Genomic DNA, 15,163 nt, shown 5'->3' on the forward strand with positions numbered 1-15,163 from the left:
ATACTTTTTGTATGTCCATATACAGAAATTGGTTGCATTTTCCTTAAATAAAAAGATTTTTTTAAAAGTCAGTGAGCTGTTATGTTTTCTTCCCTCTGACTTCAATTCCTTGATTCTTTCAATACTATTTTTTTTTTTTTTTTGACACGGAGTCTCGCTCTGTCGCCCAGGCTGGAGTGCAGTGGCCGGATCTCAGCTCACTGCAAGCTCCGCCTCCCGGATTTACACCATTCTCCTGCCTCAGCCTCCCGACTAGCTGGGACTACAGGCGCCCGCCACCTCGCCCGGCTAATTTTTTGTATTTTTTAGTAGAGACGGGGTTTCACCGTGTTCGCCAGGATGATCTCGATCATCTGACCTCGTGATCCGCCCGTCTCGGCCTCCTAAAGTGCTAGGATTACAGGCTTGAGCCACCGTGCCCGGCCTCAATACTATTTTTTTTTATATAGATTTACTGTCTAAAAGCTGGATCAGCTTATGCTCCTTTGTTGAGAGAAGTTGGCATGCTGTCAAGTGGGCTGGGCATACTGAGTTTCAGTTTCCTTTCTCTGAGTCTTTGAAGCTTCAAGGCTGCAGAATAATTTCCTTTGCTCATTTCGTGCCTACCCAGCTATCCAGACAGAGCAGCTACCCTCAGCTCTAGCTGATACTACAGACACTACAACAGGTAAATGTCTTTCTGCTTTTCATTTTTCCTAGCTAGCATTAGTCTCTCTTTCTCTCTCTCTCAGGTGACAGTGTCACTTGCCAGTCTCTGTTTCTGTTTTAATTTATAAAGCAATGATTTATAGGAAAAAATTAGCTAATGATTTTTCTGTTCATCCTTTGTTTTGTCATTTTTTGTGTTATGTAGAATATGTAAGAGGCATAAATGCAAGGTTTATAACAGCATATATTATCTGTTTCTTAATATTTAATGGAAAATATATCTGATTTGCCACTAGATCAAGAAGTATGGCAGTGACAACTCGTTTGACATGGTTGCATGAAAAGATCCTGCAAAATCATTTTGGAGGAAAGCGGTTTAGCCTTCTCTATAAGGGTAGTGTCCATGGATTCTACAGTGGAGATTTGCTTGACAGATGTTGTAATCAAGGGCCTACTCTAACAGTGATTTATGGTGAACATCATATTATTGGAGCATATGCAGAAGAGAGTTACCAGGAAAGAAAGTCTGCCTCCATCATCCTTTTTGCACTTCAAGAGACTAAAATTTCAGAATGGAAACTAGGACTATGTACACCAGAAAGACTGTTTTGTTATGACAATATACAATATAACTCCACAACTAATTTCCAGATAGAGTTAGGAAATAGAAAAGTGATTATGGGCTCAAAGACAACGGAAGATCTTGGACTTGTTCAAAATTGTACTATTTCTATTCAGGATTGTGAAGTTTTTCGATGTGAAGGTAGGTTTAATTAGATAATCCTGTATAGAGTTCTCCCTTGCATGTTTGGTTGGTTTGAACCAATTCATCTCTTTAAGGAAAAATGACCTTTTCACTCATCCATAATTTGGATGGTTCAGATCGAAACCTGGACACAAATTGTTTACTAAGAGACAACCAGGGTCAATAAAATGTATATTTATGATAAGAACACTTAACATAAGATTTATCCTCTTAGCACATTTTTAAATACAGTAAATCCTCAGTTAACGTGAACTATAGGTTCTTGGAAACTGTGACTTAAGTGAAACAACTTAGAAGGAAACCAGTTTATTTCCCTCATCATTATGGAAGAAAGACATTAGTCAAGGACATGCTGTATGTTGTTGTGCTTAAAATTACAGTTTCCAAGAATCCATGATGATGTTAAGTGATGACTTACCGTATACCAGCAGTGGTCTCCAACCTCTTTGGCACCAGGGACCAGTTTCGTGGAAGATAATTTTTCCACAGACTGGTGGTGGGGGGATGGTTTCAAGTGCATTACATTTATTGTGCACTTTATTTCTATTGCTATTATGTTGCAATATATAATGAAATAATTATACAACTCATTGTAATGTAGAATCAGCCAGAACCCTGAGGTTGTTTTCCTGCAACTAAATGGTTCCATCTGGGGGGTGATGGGAGACAGTGAATTATCAAGCATTAGATTCTCATAAGGAGCACACAGCCTAGACCCCTCACGCACAGTTCATAATAGGGTTTGCGCTCCTATTAGAATCTAATTCCGCTGCTGATCTGACAGGAAGCAGAGCTCAGGCTGTAATATGAGCAATGGTGAGAAGCTGTAAATACAGATGAAGCTTCACACTCCTGCCGCTCAAGTCCTGCTCTGTGGCCTGGATCCGAACTGGCCACAGATAGCCAAGGCTCCGTGGCCCTGGGAGTTGGCGACCCCTGCCGTATGGTATTGTTGCTGTAGGTACTATGCTGTACAGCAGATCTCTGGGACTTAATTATCTTGCATAAGTAAAACTTTATGCCCTTTGACAAATATATTCTCTTTTCTTCCTTCCCACAGTCCCTAGCAAACCACCATTCTAATTCTGCTTTTATGAATTTGACTATTTTAGATTCCTCATGTAAGTGGGATTATGTAGTATTTGTCCTTTTGTGTCTGGCTTATTTCACTGAGCATAACATCTAATATTGCTGTATTAGTAATTTTAAAGATAGGGACAATCAGAAATCTAAGAAAAGGCAGAAAGAGTACTTAGATATTCTGTGTGGTTCCCTAAATCTTTCCTTTCCATATTGGACATATGCTTTAAGGGCCAGAAAAATAGGCAGGGGTTTTAAGTGAAGTTTATGGGCCACTTTACATATTGAAAAATTATATGACAGCTTTCAAGACATTTTCAAGGGAGGCAAGAATGCCCTCTTAATCCATGGAATCTGTAATTTTATTTGTTTTTTGAGATAGAGTCTCTGTTACCCAGGCTGGAGTGCAGAGTGCAGTAGCAAGATCTCAGCTTACTGCAACCTCCGCCTCTCAGGATCAAGCAGTTCTCCTGCCTCGGCCTCCTGAGTCGCTGGGATTACAGGCATGCACCACCGTCCCCAGCTAATTTTTTGTATTTTTAGTAGAGCCAGGGTTTCATTGTGCTCACCAGACTGGTCTCGAACTCCTGACCTGGTAATCCGCCTGCCTTGGCCTCCCTAAGTGCTGGGATTACAGGCTTCAGCCACTGTGCCTGGCCAGAATCTAGGTTTATTTACTAAGTAATTTTTAACCACTGATATCCTGTTAAAGATGTTCAAGGGATGTGTACTATTTCCGTGTGGGAAATATCATTAGTCTATTCACCAGGACATAAAATTACTAGCATACTTATTAGAAAATTAGACTTGGTCAGTTGTCTTCCTTTTTTCCCTGAGAGTGTTCCCTGGTAAAGTGAGCAAATGTGTCTGTCTAGCTGCTTTAACTCCTGCCTTCATAGTGATTCATCCTTATTCTTGTGTGTAGCAATAGTTTATTACTTTTCATTCATGTAGTGTTCCATTGTAGTGCATCCTTCACAGTATTTTATCCAATCATCACTGGTGGACATTTGTGTTTTCCAGTTTGGGGCTATTACAAATAATACTGCTATAAATATTATTGTACATATCTTTTGGTTCACACATATAATTGTTTTTTGAAGAAAATACCAATGAAATTGCTGGATCACAGGGTATGTATATGTTCATCTTCACACTGATGACATTTCCCAACATAATTTTATATCAATTTCTACAACTATAAGTAGTGTACAAGGGTCTCTGTCACCCCAAATCCTTTTCAGCGTTTTGTTTTATTTTTAGATTATGTAACCATTTTGGTATATGAGTGGTGGTATGACATTTAACAAATTTGTCTTTCTTTGATAAAACAATTTATTTATTTTACATTTTAAAATAATTACTATATTAATTTATCCTTTCTTCAAGTTTTAAAGTTTGGTTTCATATTTTATATTTCTTTTTATATTCCTAAGGTTCGTTTCTTTATTCTTTCTTACTCTATTTTCAATTTTCAATGTTTTCCTTCTTTCTTGTCATTAATGAAATAGGATTTTATCATAAAATTGACATAAAGGTTCATATTGCTATTTTCTATATATTTATAATTGTGGTTTCTATTTCCTTTTGGATATTAAAGTTATTTAAGACAGTGCTTTTTAAACTCCCAGGAGGTTGCTTTTCCATTTGTTTGTAATTGCGTTTTGCTAGTTTTATTATATTACAGACATTGAGGGAAGTTTTCACAATTTCTACTATTGGTAATATTGTTCACTTTGTTGCCATACATATGGCCATGTTTATAAATGTTCCACATGATATTCTTCTTTTGTAACTGAGAGAATTGGTAGCATCTCTTATCCTTATCCTTTCTGTTTTAAATTCACCATAAATATGTCTCTTTCTAAGAAAAAATAATTCTGAGCTTGTGCCTTATTGTTCTGAATGAAATCCTCTGCTTACACTTGAACTATTTACTGCACTCTGATTGGGTAGGCATGAGTCTTATCTTCTCTTCTGGGGGCAGGAATCAAATTAAGTGAGCTGGAAGTTCCTGGAGTTCCAATTGTTAATAGCAGGTTGTAGAGAAAATCTAGTGCCCGTGTTTTCTGTTTGTGTGTCTCTGCACATTATCCCTCTCAGACCTATTGGATTATGGAGGGGAATATGTCTTATTAGACATTTCCACATTTCCACATTAGACATTCCCACATCTCTAGGCCTTGCTTCTTTTCTTTAGAAAACACCCACACCCTCAATTCCCATGTGGGAGTGAGTCACACACACACTCACACATAACTGAATGAGAAGAGATCTGCTGATAGTACAGAGGGTCTACCTTGCCTCTAGCGCTAGCGTCTTCAAATGATGTTAATGAGATTTATCAGAATTTTCTCTATAAAATTGTTCCCTTTTCACCATACAGGACCGTTCTCATGGAAAAGGTATTTTTGTATTTGTCTCTAGTGAATTCATTGACATTCATTCAGTCAGCCAATCATTCGACAACTTCTAATCTACATTATTCTTTGATTATTTCCTCAGATTTACTGGATGAAAGAACGATAAAAGGGGCGACTGAGTAAGTCAATGTTTTTAAGATTCTATTATTCTCTTCATTTTCTTTGACTTATTCTATGATAGGTCTCATCAATATAATTGGCAACACATATTATCACACATAACTTGTGGATCATCAAGAACAAACTATATTTATAATCATAAAATATTTGATAATGTTAAAACAAAAAGGGCACTGAGTAGAGGAAAGGAATTTTTAATGTGATATACTTGAAGAAAAATAGTTATTTGTTTGTATGTCTGTGTTTTACTTAGAATTCTTGCAGTTAATGTTTCAACTACTCTAGAGAGTTGCTAGAAGAAGTGGTTGGCAGGTGGGGAATACCCATCATGAACTTCAAGAACATGTTAGAAACGGTCTACTTTCATGAACTTTGGAAGTCACATGTATTTTGACTTCTGAAGTTTAGTGTTAAATAATTGATCTTTATGTATAATACAGCTATTATTTATTCTTAGATGTATATGGTCTACTAATTTAAATCGGAAAGATTTTATGTCTGGCTTTAGTTGTGTATTATTTTTTGCTTTTTGTTCTTTTTGCAATAGAATTTCACGTAGGTTTGTCTCATGTTTTTTATGTAAGAAGGCAAGTTGCTAATAAAAAAAATCTGTGAAAAAAATGAATCCACAGAAAATTTATAGTAAGATTTTATGACCTAACTGCAGTCAATTGTTAAAAACGGTCATGTCTGAACAGGCTCAGGAAGAGCTTATTGTCTGCCTTGAGAACTTATGAACCATATGGATCCCTGGTTCCACAAATACGAATTCTGCTGCTGGGTCCAGTTGGAGCTGGGAAGTCCAGCTTTTTCAACTCAGTGAGGTCTGTTTTCCAAGGACATGTAACGCATCAGGCTTTGGTGGGCACTAATAGAACTGGGATATCTGAAAAGGTAAGCACATTTGAGGCTACCTAGCCTTTGCTTCTCTGTTCAAATCAATTATATTTCAAAAGCCTTTTGCAGATCAACTTTATTACATATAGACTTCATCTCAATTTATAATAAAAAATGAATCTTTAAAATTGCTTTTATCCCCTCTACAGTATAGGACATACTCTATTAGAGACGGGAAAGATGGCAAATATCTGCCATTTATTCTGTGTGACTCACTGGGGCTGGGTGAGAAAGAAGGCGGCCTGTGCAGGGATGACATATTCTACATCTTAAATGGTAACATTCGTGATAGATACCAGGTAAGATGTGACTAATGAGAAATTATAATTGATTTTTTAAATGCTTATTTTTGTACAAATGTATCAGCATTTATCTTCTTAAACTATCCTTGCTCAAGGTCCTTTGTCCCTATTCGATTTTTTTTTTTTCCAAAAAGAATAAAAACATCTGAGGGCTCTTCCATCATGGCTATCGTAACAGCTACTCCACTTTCCATTGCTTTCAGCTATGTGAAACAGAAATCCAACTACATCAACTTACCTACATAGATAATTTTTCTTATGTAAGAGGAAGTCTGAAGGCAGGCAGCTTGGGATCAGTGTAGCAGCTATCTGAAGTTATTAAGTTCAGAGATCCTTCCAATTTTTTTGAGGTCCTCAGCATGGGCTGTTAAGATCTGCCTCCCCCAAATTTATATATTGAAACCCTAGTCCTCAATGTGATGGTATTTGGAGGTAGCGACTTTGGGAGGTAATTAGGTCATAAAGATAGAGACCTCATGAATGGGATTAGTGCTCTTACATACATGAGAGAGATGATCTCTTTCTGTCATGTGAAGATATAGCCTGAAGGTGACTCTCTGTAAACCAGGAAGAAAACCCTGACCAGAAACCGAATCTTCTGGCACCTTGATCTTGAACTTCTCAGCCTCCAGAACTGTGAGAAATAAATGTTTGTTGTTTAAGCCACCCAATCTGTATAACGTGTCGTAGCAGCCCCACCTGACTGAGACGTATGACTGTCGTTTTTATGTGAAAAGAACACTGAGCACTGTCAGTGTTCCAGGCAAGAGGAAGGAGAGATCAAAGAACCATCTCGGTATATATTTTTTAAACTTCTAGTCTTCTAATGAACATTCAGATCTTGAATTAATCATTAAGTTTACTTTGTTCCAAATGATAGTCAATGATGCCAACATCTTTCACTGAATGCCTTTTGTATCTTTTCATTATGAAATATTGGGGTCAGTTTTTGTATTCTCTAGTTTTTTCTATTGATGTAGTGATCTATTATTTCATGATAGCATTTTAATTACTATATTATCTAATTGTTTAATTACCATAGTAATCAATTATGGATTGATAACTTACCAGATAAGTCACATTCATTTTTTTATTACTCCTATTTGTTTTTCTTGGCAATTTTCATAAATATACCTTTTCAAATGAGGTTTTTTGTGCTTTGTTTGTTCATTTGTGTTTGATTTCTTGTTGTTTATATTGAAATTATATTAACACTTTATACTGAAAATTGATTGACATTTTTACATATCTTATGTGCCTGTTAAAAAACACAGCAAGTTTTGTTTTTCTATTCATGCAAGATTCTTTCATTCTTTAGTATAGAGTTATCTTGTAAGTGCTGTTTATTTTTAAATATTCTTTTTTAAATACAAACTTTTTATCACCGAGAATTTTAAAATAGACAAAATAGTTTAATGGATTCCTATGTACTCAGATTCAAAAATTTTTGACTCACAGCCAGTCTTGTTTTATCTGTATCTACCCACTTTCTCTTCTCTTGTATTATTTTGAAGCAAACCCAAGAAATCGTAACATTTCATTCAATACTGACTATACATATAACTATACAAATAGGACTATATATATATCTCCTTAAACATAGTCATAACACTCTTACCCCACCTAAAATTTACAATCGTTCCATAAATTATCAAATACAACTCAATGTTTGAATTTCTAATTGCTTTATAAATATACATCTTTAAGTTTGTTTGAAAAACATTCAAATAGGTCTATTCAGTTTCTTTGACTTTATATCCCTCACTTTTTCCTTATCATTTGTTTCTTAAGAAATCTAGTTGTTTTGCAGACTTCTATGTAATCTGAACTCCATTATTTTCATCCCTCAGGGGGGTTTTACATGGTCCTCTGTTTTCCATATGTCCTGATTATTGAGAGTTGAATCTAAAGAGTGTTCCAATTCAGATTCTACTTCATAGATTGTGTTATATTTTATGAAACTGTGCACAGTTTGGGGATTTATCACTTTTCTAATATTGGTATTAATCAATGTTTAATGCCTAGATCCATTTATTTGTTAAGGTGTGAAAATAGTGACATTCTCTATTATTCTTTCACCATTTCACATACAAAAGAGAAGCTTACCCTCATCTAGTCTTTGATTATCCAGTGGCACAGTTTAAAAAGAACAGGATATATGCTTGAATTTTTTGCCTTTTTGCAAGACTTTGAAATAATGACATTTCCTTCACCTTTGCCAATAGGGTCAAGATATTATTTTATTGTTATTAAGAACAACTCAGTATGAATTGAACATATGTTGTGTGTTTCAATCCATTGTAGGTTTTCTCCATACTGATGTAAAGTGTACCATCTTGTACCAGTGAGAGCCTCTACAATTTGGATCCTGAGTCCATTTAACATGAACCTGAAAGTCTTTTTTATATTCTTTTATTCTTGCCACAGCTTTTGAGACAGCTGTTTCTTCAAGTAGTCTTGGTGTGGGGCATTAGAAATGTTCATAGCTACTTGGCTGGTCATTGTTTCTTGCCTTTTTAGTGAGCAGAGTTAAGTAATATACATTTTCATGAAAAAAATTTATGAACTTATACAAAAACGTCTTATTAAAATTCAGTACTAGAAAGTTTTTACTTACTCTCTTTTCTATCACTTGTATATCTGCTTTCTCCCAAACTGAGAATTCTCATTCTCAAAAACAGTGGAGGTAACAGAATATCATGTCACAACTAATTTCCTTTATCTTATATATCATCTACAGGAACCTCAGTATAAAAGCTCTATCAGTACCATGAACAATCTTATCATAATCACACTTAGTATCATTTCATATAATCACAATCAAAACTGGAAATAATTAAAACATCTTAGCAGATTTGCATAGTGTATTTAGGTTGTATCATGTATCATTGGAGGGGTATACAAATTATTATATTTTGAAGTCAATCAAAATAGTTTATCCCTGTATTATAACTGCAACAGTTCACTAATTCAATTTAATTTAGGAATTGATTTTTTAAGTTAATTTGGTTTTATGTTTATGTTTAGCATTTATATGGTTCAAAGATCAAATCTACAAAATAATGTATATTCAAAGAATCTGTCTTCCTTCTCTGCCCCTTCAAATAAATTTCTCCCCTCTTCCTGTTAGTAACCATACAAAATTTATATTTTTCTTGCCTTTTTAAATATATAACAAAGTACATATAAATTTGCGGCTACTCCATTCTTGGAGAAGTGGTAGAAAACTGTGTTTTATTGACATATCAGATGAAGTTTAATTGATATGGCATTTTTCTGCTACAAATGTTCCTGCAGTTAATAACCTTTGCATATATCATTATGTATTTTTGTCAGTATATCAGTGGGACAGATTCCCAACAGAGAAACTGCTAGCTGAAGAGTAAAGTCATCTTACCTTGAACCCCTTTCCTCCTTGCGCTCTGCTTGATGGTACCAGCTTTTTTTCTGAATTCTCTTACTTCCATCTGTGGGCAGATTGCCTTTCTTATCTAGAACACCTTCAGCCATATCCTTATCCTCTTGAACTCCTGTTATTTTAGCTCTCAGATTACATGTCCTTTCCTTACAGATATCTTACCTGACAAGGTGAAAGGACTGCTAGCTTACTTGCATAATGCCTGTATTTCCTATTAAGATTGTTAACCTCACACTATTAGAGACTTTTCCGTTTTGTTTACCATTCAGTTCACTTGCACAGTGCGTGGTATATAGTTTGTGCTCATAAATATTTGTTGAATTAATATGTTGCTTTATGTCTACCTTACAGTTTAATCCCATGGAATCAATCAAATTAGGTCATCATGACTACATTGATTCCCCATCACTGAAGGACAGAATTCATTGTGTGGCATTTGTATTTGATACCAACTCTGTTGAACACTTCTCCTCTCAAATGATAGTAAAGATCAAAAGACTTCGAAGGGACTTGATAAACGCTGGTGAGTCTCATTCCACTTTGCTACTAAGGGTAGTTGACTAGACTGTGTTTTAGAATGTATTTTGGACAGGATAAAGAACTTAAGTCATTGCATATTTCAATCTTCCCTAGTCTACCAGCATGCTTCAATGAAATTGAGCATTCATTAGATATATAACTTTGTGCAAGTAACTTAAACTCTCTGTGCCTCAATTTTCTAATCAATAAAATTAGCATAATAATAGTACCTACCTTAGAGACTTTTTTTTGTTAAGAATTAAAACAAATTAATGTATATATGAAGGGTAGTACAATCCAAACTACATGCTACCCCTATGTCCTGGCATGCATTTATTGACAAAGATTGGGCCTTGAGCTTTAAGAATTAGAAAATGAAAAAGAAACATGTCAGTAAGGAAAAGAAACAGGAAGGTTAGGTGTTTGGTAGAGAGAGGTAAAGAGTTTGGAGAAGGTAACCAGGATCAGGGATTTAGGGTGAACCCATTCTGGCTTTTCTTGGTCATGTCCATTTGGAATGAGAAAGAGCCAGTTTATCACTGTTCTTGGTTTTGAAGCAGAGAGTGATCAACTTACCTGCTTGCTGAAATTTAAAACTTTGCAAAGAGGAGATGTGCAGAGAGATGATTACTAGTGTTGTGAAATAAGGGAAGTTTACTTGTGATGCTTTGATACATTCTCTTTCAAAACACAACTTCTGGGCAGAATATGAAATCAATCAGCAATATTGAGGCATAAATTTTAGTTACCTCTTCCAAGAGGTGGTTTCATTTGAGGCCTCATTTGTTGCTGTGGAAGGCAGTGAAGGTGACTCCCCATGTCAGAGAAATTCCAGATACTAATAAGTAGTCCAGGGGAGTTTTTTGGGGAGATGAGGGTGACTGGGGTGCAGGGGATCCTTCCAAATCTGAAACTGTTCCACAGGTTGCCTATTGCATAACTGATAGTTAAGTAACTTGAAAATACTGATGCTCTCTAAAATGATAAAAACAATTCTGTTTGGCATAGGTGTGGTACATGTGGCCTTGCTCACTCATGTGGATAGCATGGATCTGATTACAAAAGGTGACCTTATAGAAATAGACAGATGTGTGCCTCTGAGGTCCAAGGTAATGAATGATGCCCTTTGTAAACACATATTCTGGGGTATGTTACTACAATCACATACTAGTGTGTATAAAAATAAAAACAAGCAGCTACTGGGTTTAAGAAGAATTATACAAATTACTTAAATAGGGCCCATTTCCCAAGATTCAAAAGTTGAATACAGTCGTTCTTTGGTATTTGCAGTGGATTGGTTCCAGGAACTTGCATTGCTACCAAAATCTGTGGATGCTTAATGGCATAGTATTTGTACTTGCATACAACCTATGCACATCCTTTGATATATAAATAATATCTAGATTACTTATGATACCTAATCCAAATTAAATGCTATGTAAATAGTTGTTCTACCCTATTTTTAATTATTAATGACAAGAAAATAACCGGTACGTGTTCAGTACAGATGAAATATTTTTTCAAATTTTATTTTTTTATTTTTTTGAGATGGAGTTTCTGTTGCCCAGACTGGAGTGCAGTGGCATGATTTCGGCTCACTGCAACCTCCACCTCCTGGGTTCAAGTGATTCTCCTGCCTCGGTCTCTCTAGCAGCTGGGATTACAGGCATGTGCCACCACACCCAGTTAATTTTTTTGTATTTTTGTAGAGATGAGGTTTCACCATGTTGGCCAGGCTACTCTCAAACTCCTGACCTCAGGTGATCTGCCCGCCTCAGCCCCCAAAGTTCTGGGATTACAGGCATGAGTCCCTGCACCTGGCCATTTTTTTTTCAATTGTTTTTGAGCCTTAGTTGAACTCACAGATGCAGAACCCATGGATACAGAAGGCTAACTGTCTATCTTTACACTGACATGGGTAAGTTCATTTATTACAATTTAATTCAACTAGATTCAATTCAATAAATGTTTATTGATTGTCTTTAAGATTGAGCCAATGTGATAGTCTCTTATCAGCTACACAGATCATGAAAAATTTCCCCCACACTAAATATTTTACAATTTTATAGATGGGGGTGAGGGGATGGGAGTATGGGCTAAGAAAAAGTTGACAAGAAATTATCTATGATTGACAATGATAAATATCATGAAACAATGAAAAATAAAGTGCTTTAAAAGTTTAGAGAAGAAAAATATAGTGTTAAAGGGGTTCGGGAAGATTTCGTCAATTGGACAGCACTGGGAAATGGCTTTCGAGGAGAATAAATATTTCATAAAATGAAGCGACAAAAAGGGCCAACAAATTCGGCATAAGACAATATATTAATGGAGGAAAAGTCAGCATGTTTGGGAAACGTGGAGTTCATGTTAGTGAAGGGCTGGATCTTTGTGGGGGGAGATAAAATGGGCAAGGAACATTTGCATGAAGTAATTTTATTTAATTAGGAGCATTATGAGGAATCATAGCGATTTTTTGAAAGAGTAATGATATGATCAAAGTCAATCAAAGTTATGATCTTCAGAAAAATTAATGTGGCACTGTGCACAGATTGGAATCAAAAGGAATCTGGAAGTGGGAACACTAGTTGGGGAAATGCAATGATAGTGAATATCTGCTGAGCACTAAGTATGTGATAGATTTTCTTAATCAGTCCTTATAGTAAGCCTATGAAATGGGTACTATCATTACTGCATTTTACAGGTGAGGAAACAAAGAAAACAGAGTAATATTTGCCAATGTTTATTGACAGTGCTGAGCAGTGACAGATAAATATTTCGAACCTAGGCAGTTTGGTTCTAGAGGTAAAATAGTCTAAACAAGAATCAAACATTAAACTGATCTAATAAAAGCTACTTATCCAGAGAATGTCTTTTAAAAGAAACAGAAAATTTATGGGCTGTAGCATAGGTGTCTTAAAATTTTTGCTTCTAAATCATTTAGAATCCACTGCATGTATTCCAAATTACTACTACCAGTGACATTAGAACTTGATACGTGAAGTTCTTCAAGAGTACTTTGTGAGACCAGATCTCTGTTTTTTTTCCAATGGGAAATTATTGCCAAGTTCTTACATTTTGATATTGCTTTCATAATTTATACTGACATAAAATAATATTTTTCACTGTTTTGCAATGTCTTTTTAATTTTTGTATTGCAGCTAGAGGAAGTCCAAAGAAAACTTGGATTTGCTCTTTCTGACGTCTCGGTGGTTAGCAATTATTCCTCTGAGTGGGAGCTGGACCCTGTAAAGGATGTTCTAATTCTTTCTGCTCTGAGACGAATGCTATGGGCTGCAGATGACTTCTTAGAGGATTTGCCTCTTGAGGAAGAGGTAGATGTGTTTGGTGGTGTGGAAGCTTGAAAGGGGTCAGGTAGTCGGCTACTTTCTGCCTGGATCTATCAGCTACCTGGCAGCTCTCAGTCTTTTTGTGGGTTGTTGCCCTGTGATTAGTCCTGCTCTTTAACCCACTGTCTGGATGCATTTTTCCCTCCTCACATTTCCCTCTTTTCCTGGAGTACATCCTAAGAGAATCTGTACTACATTTTTTCCCCTCTTGTCTTGAGATGAAAGCTTTAAAATAATCCACTTCTGTCATTTCCACTCTCTGAACATCCCAAGCTGTATCCCTGGCCTCTTTTCTCAGGCTATGTTTCTTTACTTAGGACATAGAACTGGATTGGATCAGCATTGCTCCTCATCAGATGCGACCTTTGATTATTTGCTCCTTCCTTAGGACCTTACGCTCCTGTCTTTCTTTGATTTGCCTTTTTGTTTCTCTCCTTCATCTTAGTCCCTCTTCATGCAGTGTGGCCTTTGCTAGGTAGAGGTATGTCCTTTTATGTAATGGTCACAGAATTTAGTGTTACATAAACTTTCTTTTAACTGTCTGTGCATAGTACATGCTGCACTGTTCCATTTACAGATTTGACAGAGGTTTCAGTTTAGTATACTCAAATCTTATTTTAGTGCTTGGGAAATGAATTCAGAATATCATATCCTCTCCAATTCTCTCTTTCTCAAATTGCTGGGAAACTCTCATGTTACTAACTTCATTGCTCTAACTCTGCCATCTTGGTTTCACCATCCCTTCTCTTCCTCAAGGTACATGTGCTGCTAATATTGCGTTCGTTGAGATCTCCAGCGTCCCAATATTCCTCTTCCCTCTGGTTGCCTTTCCTCAGATAATCCACTAAGAATATTTTGTGTTTCTTTTCTCAGGGAATCAAAGAAAGGAAATTATCAAGTGTACACAAGGAAGAAAATTAATATGTGAAAAGTTCATGTAAATTTCTTCATATCACAGAAGATTAAAATTCAGAAAGGAGAAAACAGACCAAAGAGAAGTAACTAAGACCGAAGGGATGTGTTTTATTAATGTCTAGGATGAAGAAATGCATAAAACATTGTAGTACTTGGGAATAACTAGAGATAGCATGATTTAAAGTCATAATTGTGAAAAATAATAATAATTTTTCTTGGATTTATGTTCTGTATCTGTGAAAAAATAAATTTCTTATAAAACTTGGGTCTAACTTGAGAGTGTGTGTGATTTTGGAAAAATTATGATTTGTCAGCATCTTCTGATATTCACTGCTTTCATCTTAATTTTGTCTTCTGATTTTATTTCTAAAGTATGTGATTTTGGTCTGTATGAATCCCTTCTTAATGTTGTATTCTTTAACCTAAAGCCATTTTTGCTTAATATTTGATACTTACCAAATGTGGTACTTAATATTCATAAGAATTCCATAAGACTAAAACAGAAAGAGACTATAGCTTGATTACTTTATAGTTATGACTATTTTAGTTACAAGTGACAACATTCACCCTGAACTATATGAATAAAAAAGAGGATTATAGTATTGGATCAACTGATCAAACCAAAGAAAGGGCATAAAACTGGCTTCAGAAATGATTGAATCTGGGGATTTAAAAGCTGTTGACTATTTCTCTCTCTCTCTCTCTCTAGCTGTCTCTCTATTTCTCTC

The 15,163-nt window shown here is 35.7% G+C and overlaps 1 protein-coding gene across 2 annotated transcripts; it reads left to right on the forward strand.

The window, feature by feature from the left end:
* Nucleotides 1-491: 491 nt before the first annotated feature.
* IFI44 (interferon induced protein 44) lies at nt 492-14,707 on the forward strand. Of its 2 annotated transcripts, XM_033225391.1 has the most exons (10): nt 492-667; nt 945-1,411; nt 5,000-5,036; nt 5,736-5,931; nt 6,084-6,233; nt 8,664-8,729; nt 10,006-10,177; nt 11,182-11,282; nt 13,332-13,505; nt 14,394-14,707. In XM_033225391.1, the coding sequence occupies exons 2-10, from the start codon at nt 955-957 to the stop codon at nt 14,439-14,441; spliced, it is 1,401 nt and encodes a 466-aa protein (XP_033081282.1). In that variant the 5' UTR covers nt 492-667; nt 945-954; the 3' UTR covers nt 14,442-14,707. The 2 variants fall into 2 exon arrangements, with proteins under 2 accessions (XP_033081282.1, XP_033081283.1); XM_033225392.1 differs by lacking the exon at nt 8,664-8,729 and having other exon boundaries at nt 509-667.
* The last annotated feature ends 456 nt before the right edge of the window (nt 14,708-15,163 follow it).

Source organism: Trachypithecus francoisi, unplaced genomic scaffold (genome assembly GCF_009764315.1).
Source record: "Trachypithecus francoisi isolate TF-2019V2 unplaced genomic scaffold, Tfra_2.0 Lachesis_group12, whole genome shotgun sequence".
In the NCBI taxonomy this organism is placed as follows: Eukaryota; Metazoa; Chordata; class Mammalia; order Primates; family Cercopithecidae; genus Trachypithecus; species Trachypithecus francoisi.

Excerpts from the sequence above, each read along its gene's own strand:
- IFI44 (XM_033225391.1), top strand. The coding sequence starts at position 955 with ATGGCAGTGACAACTCGTTTGACATGGTTGCATGAAAAGATCCTGCAA. Across the intron at positions 5,037-5,735 it reads ACGATAAAAGGGGCGACTGA|GCTCAGGAAGAGCTTATTGT; the intron begins GTAAGTCAATGT and ends ATGTCTGAACAG. Across the intron at positions 8,730-10,005 it reads GAAATGTTCATAGCTACTTG|TTTAATCCCATGGAATCAAT; the intron begins GCTGGTCATTGT and ends TCTACCTTACAG.